Below are 22903 nucleotides of genomic sequence, written 5' to 3'. Positions count from 1 at the left end.
GATTGAAAGGGCTGACATAAATGGTGTCCTCCAAATACATGTAAAGTGGCATTATTATCACCCTCTCAAGGACCTTGTCCTCAATAAACTACCCACTAACTGGACAATAGTTTACAAAGTCCTCTGGATCTAGGTAAGATCCCCCCATAAGCCTCCCCTACTTGGTTCCAATAAGCCAAATTAGGGAGGTGTCAAAGGAGCATATCATAAGGTAGACAACCATAAGCATCTTGTCCATATATTCAGGCCTCATAAACTGAAAGCGATTTTACCTAATTGAAACACATCACATACTAATTCAGCAAATATTATATCAAAAGAAGTCTTTAAACTGGCAAGAAACTAAGTTATCTAATGCTTGAAGTGCATTGTAAATCTATCACAATATTTATTTGAGACTCCAATACTGGGCTTTCTAGGATAGATGAAAAAAACCTTCCATCCCTCCTCAGGACAACTACTTGAGGTTATAATTGAACCTTAAAATAAATGTTGTCATTTTCAGTGCCATGCTACAGATTCAGTGACATAGACCAAACTATGTCCAGTCATTGTTGTGACAAATTGTATACCCCTTGTGCTCTAGCTGTTTCAGGATCCTCAGAGAAACAAGGAGAAGCTTTAATTCTCAGTACCAGGGAGGCTGTCAAGAATAATTATGACAATTTATTTCCTCACTGTCTGTGATTTCTGGAAAACTGAATTTTCAAAAGGCAAAAATTCAATAATTGAATTATTGAGATATAAGACCAATTCAGCCATGCAACTAATAATTGAGATAGGTATGGGGTGTTTTTTTTCACTGTCTGCATTCCTATGGAGAGTGAGAGGAATATATTGGCACAGATGCTTTAATCTGGATTCCTATATGCATGACTAGGAGTTGGCAACCTGTGGCCTGACGCCCAGTATCATCCATGGTCCCAAAAGAAATACATTCAAGTCCAAGCAAGACAGAGTATTCATTGCCTTCTCAGGCAGTCATTTTGTCAATGGCTTAATCAGCCATCTCAGTGTGGGAAGAGCAATAAGTCTCCCAGAAAAATGGCAATATAGTTTCTGCACCCTATGTTAAAGAAGGTTACCAACCCTTAGCCTAAATGGTTTCTTTCAATTTTAAGATTTGAATCATGGAATAATAGATTTAAAAATATACCTAGTATAACAGAAAATGCTTCTCTTTTCTTTGATAATTTACATGAAAAACAACTATGAACAGCAGTGATGTAGTGATGTTGTCAATGCTGCAAACATTGACATGTTTTGCACTGACAATATAAGAGACAGCCTGTTACTTTAATTGCTTCATTGGGGGGAAGGAAAACTACCCGGATGTTGTGAGAAGATTGGAAAAGCTCGCATACAGAATGGGAAGTGAAACCTCATATGTAAAACTAATTGGATAATATGATTTATGACGTGTAGATAAGGGCGGGGATTGTGTGTGTGTTATGATGGGTTTGGCGGGAGGGGGGGAGATTCAGATTCTGGCATCCCTCCATGAGTGCCGATGTTCTGTTTCATTATTAAGACTTTTTAGATAAACAATGCTTGCATTTTGTTTGAAACTGTGTCTTTTATCGGAACAATGACATCATGCATTTCAGAAATTTCTGCTGCGATATCTAGAGATTAAGCTGCCAAACTCACTGTCCCTCCATTCTATTACCTCACACTTGCTACGAAGACCTGTTTCCTGAAGCCGTGACCAAATGCTCTGGATTCTCCCTGCATGTTCTGGATGACTGTTTGTGTTTCCACAAATGCACTGGTGTTTCAGCATCAAGGTATCATATACAAGACCTGCATCAAAGGATATGAATTACTTCAGGCTACAATCTTTCTCCTATTGACAAGGTGAACGAATTCCCCAATGACCTTATGTCTCTATAAAGTTGCATAAGAATATGTTATTTATACATTGTATATGCATATGGAAAAGTATATTTTGAAATAGAAAATTTAAAAATAAAAATGTAAACACAAGTTTACTAAGTGGAGATAAAAAGTTCTAACTTTTTAGACTCCAATTTATTTTATTTCCATCAATTCCAGGACTTCTCTGATATTTAAGTAAGAAAGTAGCAATAGTAATAGCACTTATATACCACTTCATAGTGCTTTACAGCCCTCTCTAAGCAGTTTACGGAGTCAGCATATTGCCCCCAACAATCAGGGTTGTCATTTTATCAACATCGAAAGGATGGAATGGTGATCCAACCTAGATCCAGTCAGAATCAAACTGCTGGCAGTCAGCAGAATTAGCTACAATACTGCATTCCAACCACTGCATCACCACAGCAATTACAATGTTAATAGAAAATAGGGCACAACCCATTATTATTGTTGAAGATATGCAAAATACTGTTTTAAGAGAATATTTTGGGCTGGCTGAGATAAAATTGTTAAATCATGATTTAACATGATGAAAATTGCCACTTATTTTCCACCTTCTTTTTCTTGCCAAGAGCAGAAAAATATAGTATAGTGCTGCATTTTCTCTGAAGGAGTAGGTACATCATTTGGGATATTTATTTATTTATCAAATTTAGAAGCTGCCCATCTCCCCCACACAATGCTTATGGGCTGTGCACAAATATAAGAACATAACAGCTGTATATAAATACTAGGAAGCATGTTTTGGATTACTGTGCCCATTTGCCTGAGGTGGAAAGTAGGTAGATCCATTTTTATTTGGAGATCTATTCTGACGGCATATGAAACAAGCATTTCTAAAACAACGAAAACTCTTTTCTTTAGCTCTATATTATGCAAACATTTTACATTTCTTAAATTTAGAAATTTAAGTTTTCTAAATTTGAGGAGTGAAACATTCATTTTCAAGGTCTATTTCACAGGCTCAGTGGGTTAGGATGCTGAGCTTGTAGATCAGATGGTCGGCAGTTTGGTGGGTCGAATCCCAAGTGCCGCGTGACAGAGTGAGCGCCTGTTACTTGTCCCAGCTTCTGCCAACCTAGCAGTTTGAAAGCACGTAGACATACATAAGATATAGAAATGATGACCACATCATCTATGTATTGTTGTGGTTGTTGTTAGCTGCTTTGGAACGGAGATGAGCACCGGCCCCTAGAGTCGGAAACGACTAGCACGCATGTGCGGGGGAACCTTTACCTTTATTGTATTCTAGAATTTGCTTACTGTAGCTGTTACTTTAAAAAAAAGAACAGAGTTAAAAACTAGAAAGGTCTCTTAGATTTTTACACAGTAATATACAAGGCAAGCTACTACAATTATGTGAAAAAGTAAGTACACCCCTTTGAGTTCTATGGTTTTATGTATCAGGACATACTAAACAATAATCTGGTCCTTAGCAGATCTTAAAAGCAGGTAAATACAACATCAGATGAACAGCAACGCATGATATGTTACACCATATCATCATTTATTTTACAAAAAGAAATCCAAAATGAAGAATCCATCTGTTTCAAACGTTTACTGTTTTCATTGGCATGAAGAGGCTAAATAGCAACTAGGTGCAGTTAATCAAGTGCCTTTGACCAATTGATCATTAGCAAGTGTGACTACCTCTATAAAAGCCAAAGTTTTAAGAATTTACTGGTTTCCAGCACTGAGTGTATATTAACACAATGCCAAAGAGGAAAGACATCAGCAGTGATTTTAGAGAAGCAACTGTTGCTGCCGATCAATCTGGGGAGGGTTATAAGGATTAATATTAAAAAAAAATGTAAAGAGGAACGCATAACTAAAGCAGAACACCAATCTACAAAGATGAAGTCAGGAAAGCTAAGGCTCAGAGTGAATTAAGATTTGCAAATGAAAAAAATAATTAAAAAAGGTTTCTTTCAATCCTGTAAAAAACACAAAAAAGTAAAAAAAAATTGATCCACTAATAGGAGAATACGATGGGCAGCGGGGAGAAAACAGAGCTGCTTAATTCATTCTTTGTATATGTCTTCACACAAAAAGAAAAAAATAACTGAACCTAGCAATAAAAAGAAATGTAAAAGAAAACACTTGTCCACCTTAAGATGAGTTTAAATCATCAGGATCATTTGGATTACTTCCCAAAGTCCTGAAGGAGCTGGCAGACCTGATATTGGAATCACTGAACCATACCTTTCAAAGATCCTGGAGCACCAGGGAACTACCAGAGAACTGGAAAAGAGCTGACATGGTTCCCATCTTCAAAAAAGAGGGAAAAGTGGATCCAGGAAAATACAGACCAATTAGCCAACATGAATTTGTCCAAGAAAAGATCACGTCTTTTATAAAGAAATCTTATTTCAATCTTTGACAAAGTGACTAAATTAGTAGACCAGCAAAAAGCAGTGGACGTGGGATACTTGGATTTCAGTAACGCATTTGACAAAGTAGATCACAGCATACTTCTTAGTAATTTAAAATATGTGGGGTAAACAATACCACCATGAGATAAATTTGTAACTGGCTGACAAACTGCTTCCAATGCGTAGTCCTAAATGGTACTACATCTACAGGGAGAAAAGTAAGTAGTGGGATACCCCAAGGTTCTGTCTTAGGCCCAGTACCCTTCAATATCTTCATAAACAATTTAGATGAGGGAATAGACAGGGGAACACATCAAATTTTCAGACGACACCAAGCTGGCAAGAATAGTGAACACCCCAGAAGATAGGCTCAAGCTCCAGAAGGATCTCGACAGATTTAACACTGGGCCCTATCTAACAAAATAAAATTCAATGGTGAGAAAAGTAAGGTTTTACACTTAGGTAAGAAGAAACAAATGTAAAGGTATAGAATAAATGGAACCTGGCTCAATAGCAGCAACTGTGAGAAGCATCTAGGAGTCCTAGTAGACAACCACTTAAATATAAGCCAGCAGTTTGGTCGCTACTCTGGAAATAGTGCAGAAAAGAGCAACAAAAATAATTAGGAGCCTGGAGGCTAAAGTATATGAAATACTATGGTGGGACCTCAAGAGAGTTGTGGATAAACAAATGAACTGAAGCAATGTTGTAAAGAAGAGTGGGCCAAAATTCCTCCAAAGAGATGTGAGAAACATATAGTCATACAGTAAATGATTACTTCAAGCTATTGCTGCTAAAGATAGTTCTGCAAGCTACTGAATCATAAAGTGTACTTAGTTTTTCACACATGGCTTTTCCATTTTGGCTCTCTTTTTATGAAGTAAATGATGACAGTGTAATATGTCATGTGCTAATGTTCATCTAAAGTGTATTTCCATACTTTAAGGAATTGTTAAGAACAGATGGTTTTTACCACGTCCTGATATAACCACAGAATTCAAAGAGGATGTATTTTCTTGTTCACATGACTGTACTTTATCAGGACTTTATTCCTATTCAAGCCCAGCCCATTGTTAGCTAACAATTTGCAAGAGAAATTAACTTTAGCCATCTGGATTTTGGTAAAATTGCTGATGTTCCAGTTTATTTGTTGAGATAAGAATATTGACTATGGAATAAATGTTTTAATTAGTTAGTTTGTTAGAATTTATTTTGGATTCACAGCTCCAGACCAGCTTTCACTGAGATGCCAACTACATGCTCTTTTGACCAGGAGGCCTTGATGACAATAACTCATCACTGTTAAGACACTGCAATACACTATGTGGGGCTGCCTTTGAAAATGACACCGAAGTTGCAAGTAATTCAAATATTCACATAAACTAAATTTTTTGACTAAAGATAATCCTTGACTTTTGATCACAATCCTGACCAGATTTCTGTCATAAGTTGTTGCACTCGTAAATTGAGTTATCATGTTACAGGACCCAACTTTACAACCATTTTTACTGCAGTCGTAAGTCAACTTACATGGTTGTAAGGGGAATCTAGCTTAAGCGATTGTAGGCTTTGCTGTTGTTTGGCAGAAACTTTGCAAATTGTGATCATATGACAATGTGACACTGCAACTGTTCATAAATGTGGGCTGACCGCCAAGTGTCCAAGTTGCAATCATGTGACCACTGGAATGGGGTGATAGTAGTAAGACCTAATTCAGGTCATAACTGACTTTTTTGGAGCTGTTGTTATTTTGAAGCATTGTTTAGCAAACATTTGTTAAGTCAAGGACAACTTGTAATTGCTGAAAATGGGGATCCAGGCTTATATACTCTAAACATGGTTCCTAGACAGACAGAGCCAGTTTGGTCTAGGGCAGGGGTAGGCAACCTTGGTTCTTTTATGACTCGCGGACTTCAACTCCCAGAATTCCATGAAGTTGAAGTCCATGAGCCATGAAAGAGCCAAGGTTGCCTACCCCGGTCTAGGAGTTAAGACTGAATTCTAATTCCACTTGATTGCTGGCTGGGTGATTTTGGATCCTTCTCACCCCATGACATCAGGCTCAGGTGACAAGATGGTTACCTCCACCAATGGATCCACACTCATTTGATCCAAAAAAAGTACCGGTAGAAAATGCTCAGAAGAAGAAACAAAAGTGATTCCTACAGTTTTCAAAAATTACAGTAGCTTTAATTCATGAAATAAAAGACTTATTTGAATGTATTTTTGAACACACATTTTTATGCTGGACCCTTCACTTCATATTCTAGGCCAAAATATTTTTTTGCATTTTCCTTATATTATCATTTCCCCAAAGGACTCAATAGGCCCAGGTTTCTGTTGCCCTCCCCCTTTCTTTTCCAACAGATCCTTGCCAGGCACCTCACATTCTGTCAGGATGTGAGCAGTGGCAAAACTACTTATGACAATTTGGTTTAGTTTAGTTTAGTTTATTAATATTTCTATACCGCCCTTCTCCCGAAGGACTCAGGGCGGTGAACAGGGCAAGAATAAAGATGCAAAATACAAATATTAAAAAAAGATTAAATACATGCCCACTAAAAACAATCAATACAATACAATTAAAATCCCAATAAAACAGCAATAAAAAACCCCACCAATCCCCCATCAGGCCAGGCCGGCTTGTTTGAATAAAAATGTTTTTAGATTGCGGCGAAAGGAGCGAAGATTGGGCGCCATCCAGAGCTCTACCGGTAACTGATTCCATAGTTCCGGGGCGCCCACAGAGAAGGATCTCCCCCTGGGGGCCACCAATCGACATTCTCTGATCGGTGGCACCCTGAGGAGGCCCTCTCTGTGGGAACGCACAGGGCGAAGGGAGGTTGATGCCAGCAACAGGTGTTCCCTAAGGTACTCCGGACCCCTGCCATGTAGGGCTTTAAACACCATTACTAGTACCTTGAATCTCACCCGGAAGACAACTGGTAACCAATGCAGCTCATGGAGCAGAGGTGTAACATGGGAGTATCAGGAGACTCCCAACACAACTCTCGCGGCTGCATTCTGTACCAGTTGGAGCCTCCGGGTGGTCCTCAAGGGCAGCCCCATGTAGAGAGCGTTGCAGTAGTCCAGACGAGAGGTCACGAGCGCGTGAATTTGGTCTCAAGAAAACCTATTCTGCTCCTACAAGTACCTACTGAAACAAAATTAAGACATCCCACTATCAATCAAAGGACATTTGCCAAGAACATCCAATCACTATACAGCAAGGCAACCCCACTTCTGGACCAATACATATATGAAGCTTTGCTAAAATGCTTAACAAAGCATCTGCTGCACTTGTGATCTTCCTCATCCAGGGAACTCCAGAAAGTTATGTAAGAGAGTTGGGCTGCCATTATTCCAAGAGATTTCCCCCCCCCCCACATATTACCTGTTGTGAACTGTGGCGTACACGATGTCTCTTGTGTAGATAATGGAAAATTGGCAGAAGCAGGTAAAGACTGAGCTCGAGAAAGTGGCCGATGTCCACTAAAAGATATAGGAATGCTAGCAGCTTCCATGGATGCCTGGTAGTTTCTGAGCTGATGAATGCGCTGCTGCTCCAGTAAAAGAGTTTGCTATAAGGGAGCATAAAATGTATCATTGTTTGAAGACTTGTTTTACAAATCTCTTATTGTTTGTGAACAATTACTTCATCATAGTCTACTAGCCATCTGCTTTATTAGCCAATATGTTGATCACAATGATGTTTCTTAGTTTAAGTAATAAAATGTCTGCAAGAAAACAAGCAATGTCAGAGAGCACCAACAACCCCTCAAATAAAATTTTCATAGTAAAAGTTGATTGTTTGTCTGAAATTGGAAAGTTAAGAGAAAATTCATTCTCAACTTCTCTAAAAGCAAACTGGGTACGTCATTGAATTCTAAACTACAAAATATCCAACTGAAGAATATCCAGCTGACTCAAGAATCACCTTTAAATGATGGACCATAACTGTAATACATTAGCAATATTTTAACCATCTTTAGGTAACAAAGAAAGCAAAAGAAAGGAGAAAAATGGCAAAAAATGGGTTAAAGACCGAAAAAGAGTTCTAGGTAAATAATTAGGTACAGAAAATAAAGAAAACATTTAAAAAATTAAAATGAATCCAATGCTGTATATTGAGTTGAAGAAAATACATGTAGTCCTTGAGTTACAACCCAGTTGAGCCCAAAATTTCTGGTACTCAGCAAGACAGTTAAGTGAGTTTTGCTCCATTTTATGATCTATCTTGTCACAATGCTACAGTTGTTAAATGAATCACTGCAGTTGTTAAGTTAGTAACATGGTTATTAATGAATCTGGCTTCCCCATTAGTTTTGCTTATCAGTTGCAAAGGATGACCACATGACCCCATCACAAATAAATGCAATTTATATTATTGCATTTTTCAATGAAAACTGAATTGTTATACTTCTCTGTACAGGGACAACTATCATGTATCCTTTTTGAAAGTAAAGGCAAACTTCTACTTCAGACATGAAGAAGAAAAATGAAACACTTGAATGGTAAACAAATGTGATCAACATTCTCACATTTATAATAGGAGCAGCAAAGTAAATACATCTCTTCTGAACTGAACTGAAATTATCAAGAGCTGGCATTAGTCCTATCAGTTCTAAGGATTCTGTATCCTTGAATCCTAATTCTTGGCATTAAAATTTTATGTAGTTATGTTCTATAATTAACCCCCTTGATACTCAGGAATTTGAGACTTCTGTTCTATAGGTTTTTAAATAAAAGCAAATAGGTTGGGTTTGCACAGAATACAATGTCAGAATAAAACAGTCACATTCTGACTGTTGTTGTGTCAACCCAGCTGTTCTTTCTATATAGAATGACTGAATAATAAATATACAACCCTCTGGAAACTATATACTAACTAATAAATGCTGTTATTTAATGTATTCTACCTGTCTGAAGAGCAGTTCTTGCTCTGCTTGCCTTTGTCCTGGTTCCAATTCTTGTTGTTCTCCATCTTCATCACTTTCAGCAGGTTCTTGCTTCACATGGACCATTTGGGCCAATCCTTGAATTTCCTTTTGTTTTGCTGTGCTGTCAATGTATTGGTCTTCCAAAAATGTCTGATGTTCTCTTAATTCTTCTTCAGTCTCTTCTGGATGGCTTTCATGCTGACGGGAAGCTTCATTTGATTTTGGCAACATCTGAATGAAGCTCAAGAGAGTCAGAACATAGCTCCATTGAAAAGACTATGAAAAACTATGAATGAATATAACATTTTAAATTTTATGGTTTGCTTGATTTAATTTTGGAAGTTTAAAATTTCTAAGCCATATACAAGATAAGTTATTTTTAAAGACAGAAGCATAGCTAATTATATTAATTTTGTATTAGATTAACAATGAGGCTGTATTTATGAAATAAAGCCAAATTAATAAATGCTTAGTAAAAATACTAAATATAAAAAAACATTTGTTTAGTCATTATAATCTAAAATGTTTTTCACTTTTGACCATAACAAAAACTTAAAGAACATTGTAAGTCTCAAAATAATTTTCAGTAGCCTTCAGAACAAAACTCAAACCAAATCTATCTAAATATTTTCTTAGATTTGGGCAGTATCAATGTTTGTTACTTATTCACTTACTTAAAACATGCTACTTAAAAACCTTAAAAATCTCAAAGCAGGTGGGGTAGTCTCAAAGTTTGGGGAGAGAGTAATGAATAAATTATCTTAAGCAAAGGTTTATGATATCCTAAAATGCCCCTTTCCCTCTGTCTTAAGCATCAGGTCAGACAGAAAGAACTTTGCATAGAAGACTCATAATCTACTTTGAAAGATAAACATAGTATGGTCAAACAAACAAACCTAGTGGGTGTTCATGAAGTGGTACGGAATCTCAAGTTGCTTCATATTCAGGATATATCCAACTGCTAAGCTAAGCCAAGCCTAACGCTAACCCCCTGTGGCAGGATGTGGGGGAAGTGACTGTGGGGAGAATGAGGTACCTCAGTGGGTCGGGGGAGGCCTTGGCTGGTCTGAAGCAGGTGGCCTGTTCCATCACTAGGCCCCCCCACCCTGAGATACCTCATGTGCGTTTAACAACCCACGCATTCGATTAGCCAATGCATGAGTGAAAGGAGGGAATGATGGCATTCAAGGTACGCCATTCACTCCTACGAATTCTCAAGTTATAAATGGAATGGGCAGGCTCCATTACATTCTTAACTCGACTCCCTGTATTTCAGTTGGGACAACAGATATGTAAAAAAAAGCCTAGGCAGGTTCCAATGAAAGGATAAAACAAATATTGGCATAATTTAACACCAGGCCCTGTTACTCATGTCACAGTGCCTTTGAAGCTAATAATAAATCAGCATTCTGAAGAGTTAACTCTCTTTGTAGCTGAACATACAGATCTTTCAACAGTGCTGGGAACCACATGGTTACAATACCATGATTCCATATTGCCTTTAAAAATCCTGAATGCCTTTCACACTGCAATCAACTTTCTGAAGCACCCCCTCCCCCTAGGCTTCTCCAAGGGTTCACAGAAAGATTCCCAATCTGCCAAGTAAATAAGCAGACTTTGCTGATATGTTTGGGGAGGAGGAAGCCTTGGCCCTCCCTCCACACAGAGACTGTGATTGTGCCATAGACCTGATGGCTCGAGAGCACAATTATGACACTTTAATAAAGAACTCCTTGCTGTTAAATCAGCATTCCAGAACTAGAGTCACTTCTTAGAAAGTGCATGTTTTCCTCTAGAGGTCAACACTGAAAGAATTTTTATACCCTGCAAAAACCAAGCCACTTTCACCCAATAAGTCAGATGGAGCCAATTCTTCTTATGTTTTGATTTTTACAATAAGTACGTCACAGGCTCCAAGAACTTAATGCCAGATGCATTCTCCCATAAACCAGAATATTCCCTTGTTCAACAGATTCTAGCACCAACAATTCTGCAATCTTCCAATTTCCAGCTTCACCAATCACCACCAGCCACTGAAAGTTTGGGAGCTGCCCAGCTATACCAGAACTTAATCACCAAGAGAAAGGATCAGCAACAATGAGATCATTTCTCACAGACCAGGATAGATGACCTCAAGGAGCCCCCAGCAGGCACTGTCACCCCTTTTGTGATGGAAGCAGGTGTCCTGAAACACAGAGGCAGAATAGAAGTTCCCCCCTCTGCCGGAAAGAGATACTGCAGCTTTGGCATGATAACCATATGGCAGGGCAGGGCGACATGTTCAAAACCCTGCAGAGAACCCTAAGAGACTTTTAGTAGCCTAGGATGACTGCAGACATCAGGGAATATGTGGCTTCTTGACACATGTGCAGGAGGGCCAAACCACTTGATCAGAAGCCTGCAGGACTTTTGCCCCCTCCCCCCTTAGAATATGGTCTCCCTGGATTTCATTACTAATTTACCCTCTGTCCAATGCTTCATTACCATATTAATAGTAGCAGAACTTTTCACCAATATGGCCCATTTCATACCCTGTAAGGGGGTGTCAAACTCAATTTTATTGAGGGTGCATCAGCATTATGGTTGCCCTCAAAGAACCAGTTGCATGTAAGATTATGACTCACAGAAGCCAGGTGGGTGTGGCCGGCCGGGCATGGCTGAGTGGGTGTGATGGATGGGCCTGGCTTGCTCAACACCGCTCACTGGGCACGGCTGACTTGAGCCAGGTGCTTTGGGATGGGACAAGTCATATGGACTAACTCGACATGGGGACAACCTGGTGCCCTACAAGCTCCTTGCTTCCCCAAAATGCTGGCAGCCAAGTGTATGCACATGGGCGCATGCGTGCACACACACACACACACACACACACACACACAGAGAGAGAGAGAGAGAGAGAGAGAGAGAGAGAGAGAGAGAGAGAGAGAGAGTGAGTATTCCAAGTTTGGGGACTTTTATCCACAGAGGAAGGAGGGCCTTCTCACCAAGCCCAGGAATGATTGGCAATTTGCTAGCTCAGATATGGATAAAAGTCTCCAAGCTTGAAATGGTGTGTGTGTGTGCTCGTGTGCACACAGCAAGCCAAATGAGATGTTCTTCTCCCAATCCTAGACATTGTTGGCATTTCCACATCTAGTGCTCCCTCCCGGCAAAGCAGGAGATGGAGGACAACACTGCTGTGTGTGGAGGTGTGGAGGAAAAAGTTTGTAGGAAAGAGTTTCCTCTGAGTCTATCTTCTGTCTTGACAGGTGTCTGGAGAGCAAGAGGAGGCAAGAGATCAGCGCTCCTGTTTGCATGAGGGATGCTGGCCCTTCTCGGAAGGGAATCCCCATTTCCAATCATACGTGCTAAGGATGCTGGCTTCTTGGAGCAGCCTTTCCTCACACAGTTCCCCGCCACCTCCTCCTCTTCTTCAGAGATCTTTCAAGGCAGAAGTTGGACTTGGAGGAAACTGCTTCCTGCAAATTTTTGCCACATGAGCATTATGGTTGTCCTTAAAGGGCGACTTGTATGTAAGACTATTGTATCATGTTTTATGTCTAAGATGTGGGCCAAACAGGATTAAAACTTCAAATATGAACAAATAAATTATTTATTTCAAATAAATCTGCAAAATTTTTTTTTAAAAAAAGCTTTTTAGTTCTCTCTCTCATGCCGTTTTGCCCGAGCTAGATGTTTGGCATCTTTTTTTGGCTACAAGTTCATCTGTGTGTAAGGACCTGCCTCAGATAAACCGCCCAAGAAAGCAGAACTTTTGAAACTTGCATGGTTTCAACAGGAACTTTTATTGGAAGGTATTGACAGCAGGAAAGGAAGGCAGGATCTGAGGATTTCCCATGCGAAACGGTAATTAAAAGAAACCATTCAAACCCTACCCCAACTGTCCATCTGACCGTTTCAAACAGAGCCAATCCATAGGTGTCAAATTGTTGTGGGAAAGAACCAATAATGCGCTGCTCTCAAGGTTGTCAGGTCTCTATGCAGCTTCTTCCCTCCGCCTGGAGATAAGGCAGATGGCCGGAGGCATATTCCATTCGCACCCCAAGAAGATACTTCAAAGAGGAAGGAACAAAGCAAAGGAAATGCACTGCAGAATTTCCATAGGTCCCCCTCCTCCCATCAGAATGGCAAAACTTTAAAATAAGAAGAAAGAAAAGAGAGGAATTAGGGGTTCTAACATGCCACCCCCCCTTAAAAAAATGAAAAATCTACCTGGTGAAAGACTAATAACAGGGAGATAAATGGAAATACAACTGTTAGTCAGGTTTGTCAGGGTAGCGAGCGTGGAACCTTTTAAGTAACCTAGGGGCTCTCACATGTTTTTTTATGTACTCACTCATTCTGGGAGGCCTTTCCATGCCATTAGATATTGGGTTGACCCATGGTTTTTCCTGCAGTCTAAAATCTCTTTAAATTTCAAAGTGTTGCTCTCCTTCCACCATAATAGGCTGTGGTGGTGGAAGCGCTGCTGGCCTTAAGGGCAAGCTCAACTCCGGCTTTAGTAAACTACAGTAAACACTGGATGAATCTGTCTTAATGTTCTGGAGAGTTCTAACTCTACTCTACTGTGACTGGGTTAATGATGCATTTGATGGGGAAAGGTCCCACAAACTTTGGCCCTAATTTCTTTGAGGGTTGTAAAGATTTCAAAACCCTGGTGGAGAGATATACCCTATCCCCCACCCTGAAAGGTTTTGGCTCCACCTGTTTCTTGTTTGCCTGCAGTTTGTAAGCTTCTCTAGCCTCATCTAATGCACTTCTAACCACTGACCATGTGTTTTGTAATTGTGTGATCCACTCCTTCAGGGAAGGGATGGTGGGTTTGTTGGCTGGCAATTCAGGCATCGGGTTGAAACTCTCTCCTGTAGTGACCTGGAATGAGGTGTAGCCAGTGTTAAGAGTGCACTGCATTGTTGTAACCCACCTCAGTGAAAGGTAGTAAGTCAGTCCAGTTATCTTGTTGGCAGTTTATAAAGCAACTCAGGTACTGTTCTAGTATTGAGCTTGCAGATGATGACTAGATGAAAGGTCCTGGTCAGTACCTAGCAGACCCAGTAAAGCTTTTCAGAACTCTGAGGTGAATTGGACCCCGCTATCTGATATTATGTGCTGTGGGGCTCCATGCAGCCAATAGAAGTGTTGCACGAACAGCTTAGCCAAGTCTTTAGCAGTTGGAATTTTTTTGCACGGTATAAAGTGGGCCTGCTTGGAGAACAAATCTTGTCACTACCCAAATGACAGTATTTCCAGCGCTCTCTGGTAGCTCTATGATAAAGTCCACAAAAATTTCTCTTCAGGGTGTTGAAGGGCTTGCTACTGCATGTAAAAGGCCACGTGTTTTCCCTTGCTTTGCTGCTACACAAATGGGGCAACTAGCCACATAGCTTTCAATGTCCTTTTTTAGGGATGGCCACCAGAATTGCTTTTTTAGCAAGTGGAGGGACGTCACACGATGTATCAGAGTTTTTTCTCCATTGCTGGCAATGGGGTGAGTGCAGTTTCCTGTTGTTGTGTCCGGCCCATGGGCCGGCAATTTGACACTCTCGCTATTGTAAGTACATATAATTTTCTCCCTATCCACGGCAGTCCATTATTCACTGAACAGAGATATTTGTGGCTAACAACCACTCTTCCTTCTCCAGTGCTTGTCTGAATTCCATGCCTGTTCTGCTGTCCAGGGCAGGCAGACTCTTTGCTTGTGCTCTCGTGGTGACAGGAACAGCTAGTTTCATGGGTAACAGTGGTTTGACCACTTTGGTGTTTGCGCTGTTGTATTGTGGCATTCTTGACAGGGCATCTCCTAAGACTTCTCCCCACCCAGGCAAATACCAGCTGGTAAAATTGAATGTTGTTACTATTGAGCTTGTTTGAGGGACAACTTCCTTGGGGTTTTTAATGCTTCAAGATTTTTGTGATCAGTCCATACCCGAAAAGGGAATTTGTTCCCTTCCAGGAAGTATCTCCATGTGAGGAAGGCCCAGCCCATGGTATATGCTTCCTTCTCCCACACTACCCATCTTTGTTCAGTCTCTGTCAGTTTCTTCGAGGTGTACATGCAAGGTTGCAACTGGCCTTCCTAGTTTTCCTGGGATAACACCGCTCCCTCCTCTATGTCTCTGGCATCAGCCTGAATGACAAATGGTTGCTCTGGATCTGGCTGTTTAAGCACTGGCTTGGCATAGAAAAGTCTTTTTAATTTTTCAAATGCCAGCTGGGATTCCATAGTCCATTTTAATGGCTGTCTGGATTTCGGCTTGTCCTCCCCCTTCGTTTTTAACAAGTTGGTAATGGGGATTGCAATTTGCGCAAAGGAGGGGATGAAGTGCCGATAGAAATTAGTGAACCCAGGAAGTTTTGCAATTGCCTCCTGGTGCATGGCGGTGCCCACTCCAGTACAATTCACACTTTCTCTGAATCCATTTCCCTTATGGGAAATACATTAGCCCAAATAGTCAATATTTTCTGTATGGAACCCGCATTTTGAAAGTTTGGCATAAAGCCGGGCTGCGCAGAACTTATTCAGAACTGCTCTGACTAATTTGACATGTTCCTCTTTCCTTTCGGTAGAGATTAGGATGTCACCAAGTACACCAAAAACTCCTTGTACAGGTGCTCATGGAGGACCTCATTAATCAGCTGCATAAAAACAGCGGGCACCTCTTGCAGCCTAAAGGGGAGCACTTTGAATTGGAAACATCCTAGGGAAAAATTAAATGCAGTTTTCCATTTATCCCTGTTCTTGATTCTAACCCGGCAGTATGCTTCTCACAAGTCCAGTTTAGAGAAAATCCTTCCCTTTGAGAGGTAGGCTAGTACATCCTTCATGAGTGGTAAGGGGTAGATATTGTTCACACATATTGTGTTCTATAATCCATGCAGAGGATTAAATAGACCTGTCTTTCATTTCGTGGAACAGCACTGGGGTAGCCATCTTTGGTCTGAATAAAGCCTCACACCAAATTTTTATCTATGATCTTTTGCAGTTCCTCTAACTCTCGGGGGGTCATCGAGTAGAGTTTGGGCTTTGGCAGCTTAAACCCCAGGATGATCTCAATGGCACAGTCTGTGGAATGATGAGGGGGCAACCCATAGAACCACTCTTCACTAAACACTTCAGCTAAGTTCTGCTATTCTTTGGGCACACCTTATGATCCCTGATTGTTAACAGCTGCCGCTATTTTGGATTTTTTTTTCCCTCTGGCACTGCAGTGCCCACCTTGCACATGGGGCTTCCCTTTTGGGAACCTCAGTTCTCCTGTCCTCCAATTCACCCGCAGGTTCCATTTTCTTAACCATGCCATTCCTATGATCAGAGGCCACTCCATGCCAGAGGCCACTATAAAAGTCTCAGTGTGGTCCCCCATGGTAAGTTCTACTGGCTGCGTGGGAAGGGTACCTGGGACACCCCCTGCAATGGACCCATCTAGCTGGCCAAACAAAATAGGGTTCTTCAGTCTTCTCATGGGAATTCCCAAGTTCCCCACTAAGGTTGGACTAATCAAGCATCTGGTGCAGCTCTAGTCCAATAAAGCCTTCAGGGCTAACTTCTCCTCCATCCCTGGACATAGCAGTTCTATGGGCCTAGTGAGGGGTGCGATGGGTCCACTTACCAGGGGCTCATCATCGGAGACAATGTCACACATCTCTGGCAGGGTTGGAGTTTCCCCTTCCCAATTTTTTAAGAGTTGGAACTCGAGAGCCTTGGTGCTTTTCATCGCAGTGTTCCTGGAACACTGGGGGAGGGGTGTTTCCGCGTTTCCCCCCTACAGGCCAGTCTGGTTTTCTGACCAGAGTGTTTGAAAGGCATTCCACCAGCTTGATGGCCTTCTTTACCATACTTGAAGCAGGCAGTCGAACATGGCATCATAGCTGGGTTTTACATCGCCTCTCTTTTCTTCTCCTGCAGGGAGCATCTCCACGCCTGACCCAAACAATGCTGATTTCGGGCTTGGTCAATCTCTGCCTCCTTGGCCAGGATGCACCAGTCGTGGAGGTGGGCAGGGGCTCCTCGAGCAATACAAGAGATCATGGTAGAGATCATCGTTCATACTTCTTTGAAACAGCTCACCAAAATTTCCTCTGGCCAGTTGAGATGGCAAGTCAGGTCTCAGAATTCTTCAGTGTACTCTGCCAGTGGGCGTTGGTCCTGCCTCACCATTTTGTTGTGGTCCCTAGCCTTCCAATTACAGCCTTGTGGCTTCTGTGGCACTGGTGGAAGTGCGAGGGTTGGCGGGTTCACTCTCCCCCTTTCCTCTTACTCCACCAGCCTTCTTTCGACCGAGCCCTGGCAGGGGTCCGCTTCTTCCACCTTGAGGTTTTTGAAAGCTTCCACCATCAGATTTATGGCTAGTTTCAGAAAATGGTCGGACCAGGTCGGTCTCTCTTCTTCCACACTGAGGTTGAAAACTATTCCATCTCCCACTTCCATCCCCGCTGGTGACTGCCATGGTGGAGGGTCACTTTATTAGATGTTCCTTCCCAGTCCTCTATCTTCCCCATGATGATTAACCATCTTGACTTTGTAATGATCTGCCTCAGTTAAACCTCCCAAGAAAGCGGGACTTTTGAAACTTGCATGGTTTCAATAGGAACTTTCATTGGAAGGTATTGACAGCAGGAAAGGAAGGCAAGATCTGAGGATCTCCCACATGAAACAGTAGATTAAAAGAAACCATTCAAACCCTACCCAACTGTCCATTCGGCTGGTTCAAACAGAGCCAATCCATAGATGTCAAACTGTTGTGGAAAAGAACAGATAAGGTGCTGCTCTCAAGGTTGTCAGGTCTCTCCGCAGCTTATTCCCTCCACCTGGAGATAAGGCAGATGGCCGGAGGCATATTTCATTCTCACCCCAAGAAGATACTTTAGAGCAGGGGTGTCAAACTCAATTTCATTGAGGGCCGCATCAGCATTGCAGTTGCCCTCAGGGGGCCGGGTGGGTGTGGCCAGGGTGGGCGTGGCCTACTGGGTGGGCATGGCCTACTGGGTGGGCATGGCTAGAGTGCGTATGGCCTACTGGGTGGGCGTGGCCAGGTCTACATCGTTCGCATCAAGGGTGCCTATGGGGGCCTGGGCAGGAGTGGGACAGATCTGAGGGTCTCTGGTAGAAGGAGGGTCTCTGGGCCAGGGCCAAGGCAGTGGGGGCCGTTCCCTCACTGTTTCCAGGATGGCTTCGCGGGCCACATGAAACCACTTCGGGGGCCGGATCCGGCCCCCGGGCCTTGTGTTTGACATGTCTGCTTTAGAGGAAGGAACAAAGCAAAGGAAATACACTGCAGAATACCCATAGGTCCCCCTCCCCTCATTCAGAATGGCAGAACCCGAAAATGAGGAGAAAGAATAGAAAAGAAATGAGGTTAGGGGTTAAGTTTTCAGCTGTGTTTTATATATTTATTAAATTATTATATTATATTTATTAAATTTTATACCGCCCTTCTCCCGAAGGACTCAGGGCGGTGTACAGGGTGTATCAAAATACAATAGTTAAAAACCATGTTAAAACCCAAACCCCGAACCCATCAGACCAGGCCGGCTTGTTCAAATAAATAGGTTTTTAGATCCCATCGGAAGGAGCGAAGGTCGGGGGCCATCCGGAGCTCAACCGGTAAGCGGTTCCACAGGTCTGGCGTGCCCACAGAGAACGCCCTCCCCCTGGGGGCCACCAGTCAACATTCTCTGATCGGTGGCACCCTGAGGAGGCCCTCTCTGTGGGAGCCCACTGGACGGAGGGAGGTTGATGCCGGCAGCAGGTGTTACCATAGGTAATCCGGACCCATGCCATGTAGGGCTTTATAGGTCATCACCAGCACCTTGAATCTCACCCGGAGGGCAACTGGAAGCCAATGCAGCTCGCGGAGCAGAGGTGTAACATGGGAGTATCGGGAGACCCCCAACACAACTCGCGCGGCTGCATTCTGCACCAGTTGAAGCCTCCGAGTGGTCCTCAAGGGCAGCCCCATGTAGAGAGCATTGCAGTAGTCCAAATGAGAGGTCACGAGCGCATGAGTGACTGTACGCAAGGCATCCCGGTCCAGAGAGGGCCGCAACTGGCGCACCAGGCGAACGCCCCCCTAGTCACAGCTCCTATATGATCTTCTAAGGAGAGCTGTGAATCTAGGAGGACCCCCAAGTTGTGAGCCCTATCTATGGGGGGTAATAACCCCCATAGTAAGAGATGGAATAATCTGAATTTCCCGAGATGCTGGCACGCACAGCCACTCAGTCTTGTCAGGGTTGAGCCGAAGCCTGTTCCTCCCCATCCAGACCTGGACCGCCTCCAGGCAACGGGACATCACGTCGAGGGCATCACTGGGGTGGTTTGGGGTTGAAATGAAAAGCTGGGTATCATCAGCATACTGATGATACCCAACTCCAAAACCACGAATGATCTCACCCAGAGGCTTCATATAGATGTTGAACAGGAGAGGCGAGAGGACCGATCCCTGAGGAACTCCACAAACGAGAGGCCTCAAGGTCGACCTCTGCCCCCCTGCCAACACCGACTGCGAACATCCCAGAAGGTAGGAGGAGAACCACTGAAAAACTGTGCCTCCCACTCCCAACCCCCTGAGACGCCGCAGCAACATACCATGGTCGATGGTATCAAAAGCCGCTGAGAGGTCTAATAGGACTAGGACAGAGGAACAACCCGTCCCGAGCCCACCAGAGATCATTCAACAGTGCGACCAATGCCGTCTCCGTGCTGTACCCGGGCCTGAAACCCGATTGGTACGGGTCCAGATAATCAGCTTCCTCCAAGAACAAAGGGAGCTGATGCGCCACCATGCTCTCAACAACCTTGATCCTGTCCACGTCTTCAGGAGTCACAGGATCGAACTCCTCCCAGATAACATCGTCAAGATTGCCCATGTCCTCGTCAGACTCTGCCCAGTCGAAGTCCAAACCGGTCCGGATCCGAGCGATTTTGTCCGACAGATGTTGACTAAACTCCTCGGCACGACCCTGCAAGGGCTCCTCCCTCACATCCTGATTAAGGAGGGAGCGGGTCACCCTAAACAGGGTGGCCAGGTGATTATCTGCAGATGCGATGAGGGTAGCAAAGTGGTTAGATCTTGCCGTCCTCATCGCCGCGAGATAAGATCTCGTAAAAGACCTTTGTCGCAACCGGTCGGATTCAGATCGGCTGGATCTCCAACAGCTCTCTAGGCCCCGTCTCCGACGCTTCATCTCCTGCAGCTCCATAGAAAACCATGGAGCCCATTGGGATCTGCACCGGGTCAAGGGCCGCATGGGTACAACTCAGTCAAGTGCCTCCGTGGCTGCCTTTTCCCAGGCTTCCACTAGGGCATCGACCGAGTTGTGAGCAAAGGAGGCAGGTGGGGACCCAAGTACCGCCTGGAACCACTCAGGGTCCATTAAGCGCCTAGGGCGGAACCATCTCGTTGGTTCAACAACCCCACAACGGGGGGTGGCAAAACGGAAGACCAACCACAGGAGATGATGATCGGTCCATGACAGGGGCATAACAATTGGAGAACTCCCACCCAGATCATCTAACCACTGTCCAGATAGAAAAACCAAATTGAGCGTGTGACCCCCCGCCATGAGTTGGACCCTGAATAACTTTCATCAGGTCCATGGCCGTCATGGAAGCCATGAACTCCCTAGCTAACTCAGACGATCCCCCCAGGGATGGTAGATTGAAGTCACCCAAAACCATAAGTTTGGGGAACTCAATCACCAACCCTGAGAGGATGTCGAGAAGCTCAGGCAGGGCTGCTGCTGCGCAACTAGGCGAAAAGTACACCAGCAGCAAGCCCAACTGAGCTGTAGGGCCACATCTCAGGAGGAGGGACTCACACCCAACTATTTGGACAACGGTGGCTTCCCGCAGACATAAGGTCTCCCTCACGACTACCGCCACTCCTCCGCCCCTACCTTGAGCCCGAGGCTGGTGTAGCACCCGGAAACCCGATGGGCAAAGATCAACCAGAGGGACACCGCCCTCTGGGCCCAACCAGGTCTTCGTAATACAAGCCAGGTGTCGGGCCTCGGCAGCCCGACACACGAAGGGGGGCCCCTCCACCCCCCCCGGCACACCCGGCTTCCCTCCCACCGGCCCCACCTGGTTCCCGCATGGTCCGGAGCGTTCAGAGGCTCGCAACGCTCCCCTCTTCCCCTCCGGACGCGCCGCGGCTGTTTCCAGCGCCCGGCGGCGCGTCATCACGTGGTTCCCCGGCGAGGAAGGCTCCGGGACCCGAGCCTTCTCTTCTGGCGCGTCCGGATGCACCGCAGCGGCAGCCCTCGCCTGGCGACGTGACTACGCGCGGCTCCCCGGCTCGGCCGGCTCCGGGGCCCGCGTCGCCTCTTCCGGTGCTTCCAGACGCGCCGCGGCTGCCGGCCTCGCCCTGCGGCGCGTCTGCGCGCGGCTCTCCGGCTCGGACGGCTCCGGGACCTGCGCTGCGGCCTCTGCTCCCTCGGAATGCGCCGCGGCTGCTGTGCTCGGTCGGCGGCAAGGGTGAGCAACGGACCCCGGCCTGCAGCCTGCCCGGTGGAGGCCTGAGCCGGCTCAACGTCTCTGCGGCCTGGGAGGACTCTGACGCCATGCCTGCGCGGGACTGTGTGGCAACGCCGATAGAGGATGGGTCCCTCCCCCCTATGGTGTCCGGGTGGCTGGGTGACAGGGGGCTTCGGGGGTGGGTGCAGCGGGGAGTGGGTGAGGGAAAAGGGCACGGTGGTGGCGACGCGTTGGGAGGGCCTTACCTGCCTGAGCGACGGGCGAAAGGCCTTGTAGGGGAGGGGTGGAGAAGTTATAGGGAATGGGAGGGCGGAGGCATGTTTGGGTGGAGTTTGGGTGGGGTTTTCGGATGTGTATATAACAGCGTTGGGTGCAGATAGCAGCCAACGCTGGCTTTGTTTCTCGTTGCGGCTGTTGCTCTGAAGAATAAAGTGTTTCTAGACTGCAGCAGAAGTCTCTCGTTCCTGTGTTCGGCACCTACCCTGCTTGTTGCAGGACGAGCTCTGACAGAAAGCCAGCGTTGCCTCTAGCATTGCGGCCCTACTGCCTCTCGGCTGTGTTCCGTTCGTGCGCCATGGCGGAGGGTGTGCAAGGGGCCGCGTTGGAGCCTGCTTCGGAGGAGGCTGGTGTGGCCGGGGCGGAGGTGACAACCCCTGTGGAGAGGGACGTGGAGGACGTCCAACCGGTTGTGAGGCCCAAAGTGCGGGACGTGCAGCCAACAGACCCTGCGGTGGAGTCCCAGGGCGTCAGTAGCCAAACCCAGGGGGGGGAGTGGTGGCTGAGCTCGATCCTGGGGCGCACGGGGCCCGAGCAAGGACGAACGGCCCGGCCCGGTGGGGCTCCACTGGGTTGGAGGGAGCGTCGGCTTACCGATGATGATGGCGAGGAATACAGCTATTCAACTGCACCCGGGAGCCAAACTATGGATGTGCTGCGCGAAAGGTTCGGAGAAGTCGGGGCACGTGACGGCGGTCCCTGGGGAGTCATGGCTCCTGAAGAAGACATTGGACAGTGGTCTCTGGGGGGGGCACCCAGTCAGACAGCAACGTCCCGTTTCCGCCTGGCTAGCCCAAAGTTCAAGGTGCCCGGGGAGGGGGGCGTTCGGCCCCCATCCACACGAGCACAAGGGGGGCGTGAAGCGTGGCCAACGCCTGACCGGGGCCCTGGACGTCCCGCACCCAGGTCGGTGGGGGTGTCCCAGGCTCAGACCCGACCAC

General features: G+C 45.1%; 1 protein-coding gene across 4 annotated transcripts in view; it reads right to left on the bottom strand.

The window, feature by feature from the left end:
- Positions 1 to 22903, bottom strand: part of HDAC4 (histone deacetylase 4) — a 371455-nt gene that overhangs the window by 130238 nt on the left and 218314 nt on the right. For all 4 annotated transcript variants that reach the window (XM_083350735.1, XM_083350737.1, XM_083350736.1 and 1 more), the window contains 3 exons: positions 9188 to 9439; positions 7663 to 7849; positions 1670 to 1803 (listed from right to left, as the gene is read on the bottom strand). In XM_083350735.1, the coding sequence (XP_083206861.1) occupies positions 1670 to 1803; positions 7663 to 7849; positions 9188 to 9439 (573 nt within the window). The remainder of the gene's footprint in view (positions 1 to 1669; positions 1804 to 7662; positions 7850 to 9187; positions 9440 to 22903) is intronic.

This window comes from Vipera ursinii, assembly GCF_947247035.1.
Source record: "Vipera ursinii genome assembly, chromosome: 1".
In the NCBI taxonomy this organism is placed as follows: domain Eukaryota; kingdom Metazoa; phylum Chordata; class Lepidosauria; order Squamata; family Viperidae; genus Vipera; species Vipera ursinii.
Note: the sequence above shows the minus strand (reverse complement) of the source record. Positions and strands in the feature narration are given on the sequence as shown.